Source organism: Polypterus senegalus, chromosome 2 (assembly GCF_016835505.1).
Source record: "Polypterus senegalus isolate Bchr_013 chromosome 2, ASM1683550v1, whole genome shotgun sequence".
NCBI lineage: Eukaryota > Metazoa > Chordata > Cladistia > Polypteriformes > Polypteridae > Polypterus > Polypterus senegalus.
Genome location: NC_053155.1, coordinates 4,328,669 through 4,340,846, shown reverse-complemented (window position 1 = coordinate 4,340,846; position 12,178 = coordinate 4,328,669). Strand labels below are relative to the sequence as shown.

The 12,178-nt window shown below is 38.9% G+C and overlaps 1 protein-coding gene across 1 annotated transcript in view; it reads right to left on the bottom strand.

The window, feature by feature from the left end:
• LOC120521343 (NACHT, LRR and PYD domains-containing protein 3-like) overlaps positions 1–12,178 on the bottom strand; it is an 84,152-nt gene that overhangs the window by 64,826 nt on the left and 7,148 nt on the right. Inside the window, exons 2-4 of the mRNA XM_039743030.1 lie at positions 9,294–9,389; positions 7,373–7,606; positions 1,981–2,140 (exon numbers count right to left, since the gene is read on the bottom strand). Coding sequence (XP_039598964.1) covers positions 1,981–2,140; positions 7,373–7,606; positions 9,294–9,389 — 490 coding nt within the window. The remainder of the gene's footprint in view (positions 1–1,980; positions 2,141–7,372; positions 7,607–9,293; positions 9,390–12,178) is intronic.

Sequence of the window (12,178 nt, the reverse complement as noted above, 5' to 3'; positions counted from 1 at the left end):
CACACAGGCGCTGGCGAAGCTGCCTTCTTATCTCACCGTCACTTGATTTTCTTTTTATTCAGTTTTATTGAGTGTTCCTGCCAGTCCCGCATGTTGCTGTATGCTGGATATTTTCACATGTATTGTCTCTTTCTTTCAGGTGTGTAATAGAAACCACAGCATAGAGAGAAGTGTGTACATTGCTTCTTACAGGAAAAGGCGATGGAAAAAGTGCACTTGAATAAAAGTGCACTTTTGTTATACTTTTACACCAATATATGTTCCTGTGTTTGAGCGACACGGGCAGATGGGGAGTGTCTGATCATTGCATATAAGCGCCGAAGTTACTGGTCTTTACCATTCTTTCCTCTGCATGTCCTGGAGTACAAAAGAAAAAGCATACAGCAGGAACACTCAATAAAACTGAATAAAAAGAAAAGCAAGTGACGGTGAGATCGAAGAGGCAGCTTCAGCCAGCTTGTGTGTCAGAACCATGGGTAGCGTTAGTATGCATCGTGGTACACTGCAGAGCTATAGCGTCTTTAGTGAAAACAGCCGTGTCAGATGGGGTTGTATGGATTGATTCTGAGCGACTGAGAGAGTGAAAAGTGAATAAAAAAAAAAGCTAACCTTTACAAAGATCATAAATTGCACCGGCTGTTACAGACTGAAATCAAATGTATGCTTTTATTGTAAAACAGTAAGACTAAGAGCAGTTTACTTCTCAAAAGGAGGCGCAGGATCGAACCCGTGACCCTTGATTCAAGCGGGGCTGAGTCTATTGAACCACAGGAGTCAGTTACTAGTAAACTGGTGTCAATGTCGCATGTTAAGGCGGCTTTTTGTTTCTGCAGTTATATGTTTGAATAAAAGTGCAATTGTGCTATTCTTGTGAAAATGTTTCTTTGCTATTTGGACTTCAGGCTTCATACATTATATAGTTTATGCCTACATTTTGTCATCTACTACTAGAATATAAAAAGTTTCTGTTTTAACAATGTGTTGACACAGATTACTGTAGAAACGGAACAGACATGAAATGCGTGTGTTCCAAACAACGATCTATTATTTCCACTCTAAAACTCCACTTCACTCCCAGATACTCAATCAACGCATGAGCTGAGAGAAGTTCGTGCACGTTCTAAATTGGTGGGGGGATGGAATAGCCGGCTGCTCTTTATCAGCACATTTAGAAGACAAAGGGCGCTGGCGGAGAGGTGTGAAGGGATTTAAGAAGCAGTTTAAGGTGGGACGGAATTACGAGTTTTTTCGTAGGCTCTGGTAATTCTAGTGTTAAGTAAAGTATAGTATAGTAATTATGTCAGCTCCTGCATAGCTAATTAGGAGTCAGAAATGTAAGAGACAATCTTAGAAAGTGATTGCTTAAGTTAAATTAATATTAGTGTTTGTTTGATCTCTATAGAACATTAGCTTCTAGATAGAATATGGTGTAGTCTTTTATGTCATGTAAATTATTATGAGATTGAACTTTTTTGCTATATAAATAATAATGTGTGTTAATTGAGTCAGTGTGTGTTTGGAGTTCTTATTGCTAGTATGGACTGGTAGACTCATTTTTGAAGTTTGCAAGTGAGATAACTTTAAGAAACAAACAAGATATAGAAGCTTTAAACAGGACTTTTCTTAAACAAGATATTTTATTTTCTTTGCTGTATCAATTATTTCTCTATTTTTGTGTGAACTGTTTTACTTTGAATTTTTACTAAAGCTTTTAGAAATTTAGATATTTTGTCTGCGGAATCATTTCAACGTGTCAAGCTATTGTTGAATCCCATGAAGCAAACTAAAGCTGCAGAACCTTAGTAATTTTCAACAAACGCAGCTACATAGTGTATAATAAAACATTCTCGATATCAAAGATCAGGCTTTCTTCATGTGTCTCACCACTCAATTTCCTCTTGTCGTCACTCTGGTCCTTCTAAAGAGGACAATAACAGGACATTGAGTGGCATTTCACAACAATGTGAACAGACGCTGTACCTGATGGAGTCGATGTCTTGATGTCCCACTGGCTGATCTTCTCCAAACTCTTTTTCAGACATGACAGCTCATTTCTCAGGTCTTCGGATGAGAAATCAGCAGTGACAGTGAAGTTGAGCGAATCTCCATCAGCAGGAAGGACACAATGAGATGAGAAAGTCTGCATCAGGATAGAAGAGGGGGTGAGATTTCAGAGAGGATCAAGAACAAAAAACATTTGTTAGAAGATCTTTAACACTGTGGCAATGACTTTAAAATTTTTCATTCACCCTGTAAAGCCTAATTCTTCAAAACACGTGTGAGGTAACTCTTATGTCCTTATTGTCACAGCAACTGCCCACCGATAACCACCTTTGTTTTGATTACATCTCGCCTGAAGAAGGGGCCTGAGTTGCCATGAAAGTCTGCATATTATAATCTTTTTAGTTAGCCAATAAAATGTGTCATTTCACTTGACTTCTCACTACATCCATAATGACCAACACGGTACAACACCCTCGTACTACGCCTTTGTTTTCTAACTGTGTCAGTTAGCAGCGCTGGACCTCCATTGACCCATCCCTCGTTCAGCCAGCCGTTTGCCACTCCTGACTCTTACACTCTCTGTGTAACACCACCAGCTCGAATTCTCTAACTTACAGCACAAGTCTGCTTTGAAAATTTATATGGCAAAGAGTTGAGAGGAGATATGTTAGCAATGATATATCAGTATTTGAAATACATACAGTTCATGTGTGTTCCATGCTACAATGATCTGTGTAAATGTACGACAAAACAAGAAAGGTTATGTCTTGTAGACACAAAGCAAATGTATATGTTTATTATGTCAAATATAACTGCTTGAATGTAAATTATTATTTTTGACAATCGCTTCTGCGATGTCAACCATTAACACTAGAATTACCAGAGCCTACAAAAAAACCTGTAGATCTGGCCCACTTCAAATCTGTTCGCACCTCTCCCTCAGGGTCTTTTGTCCTGTAATTGTGCAGATAAAGACAAGCAGCAAGCAGCCGGCTATTCCATCCTCCACCACCGCAGAATGTGCACAAAGTTCTCTCAGCTCATGCCTTGATTGATTATCTAGGAGTGAAGTGCTGGAGTTTTAGAGTGGAAATAATAGATCGTTATTTGGAACACTTGCATTTCATGTCTGTTCTGTTTCTACAATAATCTGTGTAAACACATTGTTAAAACAGAAACATTTTTCATATTTTAGTAGTAAATCACAAAATGTTGGCATAAACTATATAATGTGTGAAGCCTGAAGTCCAAAAATCAAATAAATACTTTCATAAAAGGTTCAAAGAAAAGACAACAGCTTCTGTGGCGTAGCGGTAAAATTTGCTGATTTGTAATCAAGAGTCCCCGGTTTGATCCCAACTTCCTCCTATAGTTGCCGTTTTCAGTAGTGAGCTGCTCTTATTGTTAATATTATACAGTACACACATACATTTGGTTTGTGTCTGTAACAGCTGCTGTACATTTATAGTACTTGTAAAAGATATGAAGAAGGCAGATTCACCAGACCAGCGTTTGTGTGTCAGCTTTAATCCCTCCAGATCAGAGAATGTCCAGTTCCATTGCCTCAAAACACCACTCACATCTACAGTTACTCCCAGTTTCAAATAAAAACTAACAGATAGATAGATAGATAGATAGATAGATAGATAGATAGATAGATAGATAGATAGATAGATAGATAGATAGATAGATAGATAGATAGATACTTTATTAATCCCAAAGGGAAATTCACAAGTCCATATAAAAGAAAGTGGTAGGAGTTAACAGTGAAATAAAGTCATACACGGAGCTGCTGGAATAGCTGCCACTCGCGGCAGCGCCTGAGTCACAACAGCATCAGATCCCTAGGGTGGTAGGTGGTATTGTGATTGTGACTGAGAGAATAAAAGTGAAAAAAAAAAAAACGGTAACTTTTACAAGTCCTGTTTTAATGATGTGTTTACACAGATTATTGTAGAAACAGAACACACATGAAATGCATGTGTTCCAAATAACGATCTATTATTTCCACTCTAAAACTCCAGCATGTCACTCCCAGATAATTAATCAAGGCTGGGATAACTTTGTGCCCATTCTGCGGTGGTGGGGGGATGAGTTACCAGGCAGCTTGCTGGTTGTCTTTATCGGCACATTTACAGGACAAAAGACGCTGACGGAGATGTGTGAATGGATTTAAGGTGGGCCAGATCAACAAGTTTTTTCATAGGCTCTGGTAATTCTAGTGTTAAACAATGTCTTTACTGAGCTTACTTTTACAAGTATAATACATTTACACAAACTTTATTATACTGTATCAAATATGTCCGATTGAAAATGAAACACGTTTTCACACATATGAATGCAAACATCTTATTTTGTACCGACTGATATTTGGAGTTCACAGTTTTTACACATTCACAGCGACATGTCATTTAAGCGATTTCTTTTCATTCGTTTTTATTTTTGGATAAAAGAAAAATTGTTTTGTTACTGTGAAATCCAAATATTTTCATATTAAGATGTGGAATGTGAGATGATACTCTCCAAAGTCCTAAGTAGAAGGATTGAGAAAGTGCTTCCTCCAGTAATATCACAAGACCAAACTGGATTTATTAAAGGCCGACACTTAACTTCCAATCTTCGACGTCTATTAAATGTAATATACTCAACCTCAAAGTCTAACATCTCAGAGATATTATTATTGTTGGATGCAGAAAAAGCATTTGATATGATTGAATGGAACTACCTTTTCACTACATTGGAAAAATGTAGGTTTGGCCTGAACATTTGTGCATCTATCAAACTTCTGTATACCAGTCCAGAAGCTTCAGTTTGTATTAACAACATTAATTCAGACTACTTTAAAGTAGATCAGTGTACCAGACAAGGATGTCACCTTGTCACCACTGCTTTTAGTAATCGCTATTGAGCCACTGGGCAGTTCACTGTCAAAATGCTTATGAGATAAAGGGGATTATCAGAGAAGGACTGGAACAGAAAATTTCTCTGCAGATGATATGTTACTGTATATATCAGACCCACAAAATACTGTGCTTACAGTCTTAACAGCACAAACAGAATTTCAAAAGATTTCTAACTTCAGAATTAATTTGAATAAAAGTGTGCTCTTTCCAGTGAATTCTCAAGCACACAATGTTAGATTGGACACCTTCCCTTTTATCATCGCAGATCAGTTTGAATACCGAGGGGTTAACATCACAAGTAAACATAAATCTCTTTATCAACAAAATTTCACTGCTTGCATGGAATAAATTAAGCAAGACTTGCATAGATGGTCAACCCTTCATCTCACTATAACTGGAAGAATTAACACTGTTAAGATGAATATCCTTCCTGAGTTTCTTTTTCTATTTCAAAACATTCCAATATACATCAATAAATAGTTTTTTAAGCAGTTAGATTCAACCATAACCTCATTTATTTGGAACTCCAAACATCCACGTATCCAAAGAGCTACTCTACAAAGACCAAAGGCAGAAGGTGGCATGGCTCTACCCAACTTTCAGTTTTATTATTGAGCAGCAAACATACAAGCAATAAGAACCTGGACGTGGACACAAATAGATGATCATACACAGGCTTGGTCCACAATAGAAATAAAATCCTGCAGTACTTCATTATATTCCTTGCTTTGTGCCACTATTAATGCAAGTTATCACCAATTTACTAACAACCAAATTGTGCTTCACTCACTCAGAATATGGAACCAATTTTGGAAGTATTTTAAGATGGAGAAGCTTTTATCTGTAGCACCCCTGCATGATAACCACCTTTTTCCACCTTCTCAAACGTACGCAACTTTTAATGTCTGGAAAACATCTCTCTTATTTACAATTGTCCAAAATATTTCCAGGCCAAAATCCAACCTGGGAACATTGCAATCGAGCTCCAGCCTCACTAGGTCACATGTTTTGAGCCTGCATCATTTTGGACTAAAATCTTTAAGTGCCTTTCAGACAGTCTTGGTGTCCCAATCCGTCCTAAATACATTAAAAGCTGTGTTTGGTGGGCTCACAGAGGGGCTTAAAGTGGAGAAGGACAAACAAACTGTAATGGCCTTTACTTCACTATTGACACGTAGATTTATCTTGATCAACTGGAAGAATCCCAACTCTCCTTTTTTAAGCCAGTGGGTAACTGATGTTATATATTATTTGAAATTGGAAAAAAATGTAATTCTCAATTAGAGGGTCTGTATAAAACTTTTTCAAAACCTGTCAGGATCTAATCAGTAACATTTTAGAATAAACATTTAAATTAAGGAAACAAATTCTCTCCCCTCTTTTTTATTCTATTTATTTATTTATTTTTACTATTATTAAAGTTTTAATCGGTTGGCCTAGCTCTCTTTCTCATGGCTGGAGGTTGATTTGTTTCGAACTTCATTTTGTTAAACTTGACTTGCTTGTATGGAATGCTACTGGATTTTAATAAAATCAATAAAATTAAAAAAAAGAAGACATGGAATATTAAATAAACACTTTCACAAAAGGTATGATGAAACAGTTGTGCTTTTATTCCAGGAATAAAACCTGTGACGGATGGCCAAGGCCCATGCCCAGCCGGGACGCCCCTGCTGCATATGTACCAGGGAAGGAAGCATGGGAAACACAACATCTCCCCCTGGACACTAGATGGCTGCTTCCAAGGGTTGCAACGGTGCCTCGGACTCCCCCAGGGCTTCATGGGGGTAGGAATTTTGTGCAGCCCTGTTGGGTTCTGCAGGCGCAGCCAGGGGGTGCTGCAGCAGGAGCTGCTGGACCCTTCTGGGCACTAGTTTCACCACACCCGGATGTGCGTCCAAATGTTGGCAATCAGGCACCTGGAGCACTTCCTGTGCCCAATAAAAGGAGCCAGCAGCCACTCAACCACTCAACACAACAGCCAGAGTCGGGTGGAGGAGGATGAGGTTGCCTGAGAGGAGTGGTGGTGCAGGAGAAGAAAGTGTGTGGTGTGTTGGTGCTTTGGGGACTGTGTTGTGGCTAGGGGACACACTTGTGAGTCCAGTTCAGGAATATTATGTGCAGTGCTGGTCTCCATATTAGAGAAATGAGCAAACAGCACAAGAGAAAGACGAGTGAAGAGAGATGAGATTGCAGTGTGGGGTTTGAAGGATTTGAATCTTAGGAGTTTTAGGATGGAAATATTAGGAGATGATATGATAGAGATGTTTAAAAAGCAGAGACTCAGAGATTTTTATACATTTTGACAATATTAGGGGAATATGAGAATCCATTCTGTGTTGGTTTGAATGGCCTATCCTTGTCATGTTGTAAAAACTCCTCAGATCTTTTGAATTTCTTTTTAAATATTCTCAGTTCCCACACACTCCAGTCTGATTTGGTTTCCTCTGAGGAGCTTCCCTCACCTGCATAAAGTGGCTGTGATCCTTGATGTCCAAAAGCTCCTTCAGCTCAGTGTCTCTCTTCTTCAGCTCCTCAATCTCCTTCTCTAGTTGTTCCATGAGTCCTTCAGCCTTCTCTGTTTCTCTTTTCTCTTGTTCTCTGATCCTCTCAAACAAGTTCTTCTGAGCTTCTTCAACACAGTGGATCAGATCAGTGAAGCTTTTCTCATTTTCCTTTACCTGTTTTTCCACAGATATCTGATTGAATAAAGAAAGACAATAAATTGAGTCACATAATAAGAATTACCAGTCAGGAGACACTTTGTGGACATTTTAATGTTGTAAAGGATAGTATGGATTGGCAAGCATCCTGGTCAAAATGTTTGGTGGTACTTCGCTCAAACAACAGACTAGAATAATGGGAGGGCAGTTAGAGAATTATTAGGCAGGACAACATGTTCATCTAGTATTCTGATTGGCAGAGTGTCTGCAAGGGTGAATGGGATATGACATCTGAACAGTCAGCCCTTTAGATCTCCTTAACAGATATTAGAAGGACATACTGAGGGGAAAGTTCCATTACCCTATGAGGATAACGGGTTGGATAATGGATGGATGGACTCTAACACAGAAGGGATTGTCTTGTGTTTCTCTTATGTACTGGAAGTACCACAGGGTCTCTTAGTAAAAACAGTCTCTCCAGCCCAGCTAGGTGAAATGGACATGGAATTAGAAGAGGAGAGGTGAAGAAGAAGAAGATGATGATGATTTTGAGTATTGTAAACAAATGCCTGTGTGATGGAAGGTAATTGTGTGAAAATTAGAGTCTTTAGGACCAGAGACGTGTGTGTGGTAGTTTTGTTCTGGTTTGGTTTGGTTCTGGTTTGATGCTCCCTGTTGATGACAATATCAAACATAAATGGAGATATTACACACAAGTGTGATGTGGTTGGTAAGGGAATTCTGATTTAATTTCACTTCATGAACTCTTGGATTATTTATTGTCCCTTTTTATTCCAATGTCAAACTCAGGACTGAGTCTTCATTTCTAGTTCACTTATTCACTTTTTTATTATTACTGATAGCCTTTGCTACTATGGCTTATATTTGAATGGCTCACCCCGGTGTTGTAGGGGGTGTTAGTGTGCACTCCAAAGTGGCATAGGACACAGCACTGGCTAGAGCAGTGACAGGTAGGTCACAGTCTGATGTAAGTGTAAGGTAAGCAGTACACACTGTCTAAGTTCATTAACCAAAAAGCTGGAGATGTCCACCTGTTTTCAAGACCTTGTATTGCTAGGAGTTGACTCCTGAGATACCAGGCAGGAATGAAAAACCCTAAAGGTTGACTTCCACACCAGTCCACAGAAAGAGGGAAGTAGTGATAGTTGGGGATTCAAATATTAGGGGAGATGAGATAAAGGTTTGTTCCAGAGACTCATGAGGTGTGTTACCTTCTTGACTGACAGCTGTCATTGTCATTGTTATCTACAGAGTGCCAGATCTGTCAGACAAACTTAAAGAATAAAGCTGAGGAGCAGAACTGACAAAGTGATCATCTCAAAAAGTCCATTTGTGCCTTTTGGCAGTCCAGGAAGACTGAGAGGATAAGAAGGTGCAATACATACCTGTAAGATTAACATGTGTCTATTTTTACTATCATTAATAAATAAAATACTAAGCAACACATTTTAAGAAAAGGAGTGTTAGTGAGCGGTCAGCATGGGTTTAGACGGGTGAGTTCAGGTTTCACTAATTTAGGGTCCTACTCTCTGAATCTGCAATGAAATAACTTGACTGTGAAATACCATGGATGATAAAATAAATTGTCTTCTGTCCTTCTGTCTGCCCCTACACGTCATCACCAGTGAAGCTTTGCTGGCTTTTCTAGTTTTCATTTATTTCTCATGTCCATAATTTGAAGGGTCGTCTTAATTCAACTCACTTTTATCTGCTCCACCACATTTCTCATCTCCTTCATTTTCTTCTCTCTCTCCTCAAGTCTCCTCCTGATTTCACTCCGTGTTGCCCCCAACTGTTTCTGTTTGGACACACAAGAGGACACACATGGTCTTATCAACATTTACTTTCACAGTTTGAGTTCTTGTTCTCTTTGTGAATCCGGAAATTTTTACAACACATTTGTTTTGCATTTTGTGGCACAACTAACTTTTTTGTCACACTTGCCTCCATATTGACACTCGAGGTGATCCACAGATTTGACTCAATAAATGTGAATAGCAACACAAGATTAGAAGAAAAGTTTAACTTACCAGTAAGAGTGAAGATGGAGTTTGAGCTTGAAGAGAGTGACAAATGAATACAAGAGCACACTGTAGATGTAGAAGATATGGGATTTCAGAACCCAGGAGGACATGGACACATAGTGGCAGCAATGGTAGGACCTACAACATTATCTGATCATCAAAGTTAGACTCGTGAGAACATTGTGATGTGTTTTGTCATTTTTCTGAGTCAGTTGAGATAAGTGAAGCCACTAAGACGTGTTTGTGATCAGTTCAGTAAGAAAGTAAATTTAATGGTCCACTCTGCACTATAAAGTATATTCTTGTTGTATGTTGTTTACCCCATGTGTTGTGTAGTGATGACGGAGAAAATTAATCTCATGTTTTCATGGAGAACAAAATCTTCAGAGACAATCACACAAAAGCCATCAGGTTTGGTTTGGCATGTGAGAGAATTCACAGAGTGGAGATCACTCTTATTCAATAGACTGTCATGATATTCACTCAATAGATTTAATACACGTGACTGTGATCTGAGATACCGAGCACCATATCATTAACAGAAAGAAACAACTTTTTTCTTCTAAACCTTTGCCTTCTAATAACTTTTAGCATTGACAGCTTCCAAAGGTGGATAAGCAGGAATTCAAATACAATCATTAAAACATTGGTGTAATCCGCAACCCCGTCTGTTTTCATATTGTAAACTAAAATAGTCAAAATGAATTTTATTAACACAAAGACTTCTCAACTACAGTATAGTAGCTGAATCCACATGTACACATGGAGAACAAACCTAAATTTACACAATAAGGTCCACAAATATCCTCATCTAACTCTGTCAAGATCTTATTTTACATCAAAAAATACCAAAACATCTGGAAACTCAGATACTGCAGAATAAAATGTATTAAATTATGAAACTACCAAACAGTAAATCCAGAGCTGGAGGTCTCTGTACCACCTTCTAGCCAGGACACCAGAACTATGAAGAGATCTGCTCAGTTTATGGCTGAAGTTCATAAATTGTCAAAGGTCCACACAAATCACTTTTCACTTCCTATGTCTGTGGTTCAGACCTGCTGTTAGAATATTTATCATCAAATAACCCAAACACGTGTGCTGCACTAAATGATCCAAACATCCATTTTCTTAACCTGCTTATCCAGGGCAAAGTGGTGGGGCAGCTGTAGTCTATCCCAGTAATAATGAGGCACAACGCAGGGACAACACCTGGACAGGCTGCCAGTCCATCACAGGACACACACACACACACAACACACACACACACACACACACACACACACACACACACACACACACACACAATGAAAGGCTAATTTAGCAACCCCAACCCACCTAACATGCATGTCTTTGGATTATGGGAGGAATCTGGCGCACTGAAAGAATACCAATGTGTATACAAGAAGAACATACAAACTTCATACACAGAGCACCTCGGAAATGAATCTCAATGAAAAATGTAACATGCTAATAACAAAAGAAGTACTGTAGGTCTAAAAGTATATACAGACAAAGGACAACAATGAAAACACATAAATCCATGTTACTTTACTTTGATCTTTTTCCTCTTTCCCTTAGAGAAAGGCACATAGCTTGTGATTTTTATTTCTCCAATTTTTCTCAATAGAATTTCCCAGAAAACATTATTGATTCAGGGCTGGATTTTAAATGTTCTCGTTTAACTTCTGGTCTTTCAGAAGGTTAGATGGATCAATTCCTCAATACTTATCAAGTATCTAGAGCCTGCCTTGTCATGGTGGTGTAGATTTACTCACAGATTGCTTGTGATCATTTACAGCCCCTCTGTGTGTGTGTGTGGGTGTGTGTGTGTACATGTACATTTGTGTGTGTGAATTGAAGTTGCTCTAAACAGATACAAGCCCACTTTAGTTTTCTTACTGAATTTATGAAGAGACCCTCACAACAGTTAAAGTCTTCTCCTTCACACAGGTTTTGTTCAGTTATGGTAATACCAATACTCAGAACTCACTGGCCGGCCTTACCCTGAGTACCCAGTCACAGTCAGTAGTTCCCAGAATTAAAGTGTGTGTACTTCTGATTTGGTTCCTGTTGACTCCACGTCGAGGTGATGTTTTGTCCTGATTGCTTCTCTTGCACACATTGAAGGATGTTCAGTGCTCTTTATGTTTCTTTCTCCTGATCATTTTCCCACTCCTAGCTCCCTTCCCCTTGTGACTGTTGGTCATGACGCAGTTTACAGTAATTGAACTTTCACATGCACTGATGCATTTGCTCCATAAAAATGATGGCTGCTCGGTAAATTTTGATCTCTTCACTCCATTCTTCATCAAGACTACACAGATGCTCTACCTGTGGTCTTTCTTGCTTGTACACCTTCTTTACTTTCCTTGGCTGGACTGAATGTGGCCCCCATGTCCAACCCCATTACAGATGATCTTCAGCTCTTCTTGTCTGGCACTGCGTTACCCTTTGGAGTTAAAGAGGTCAATCCAGCCTTTGATATGGCCACACCTGAAGCAATACAGGTCCTGCTCTGTGCCAGAAGCTAATCAGAGTTTTCTGTTACCTGCAGAGTTAT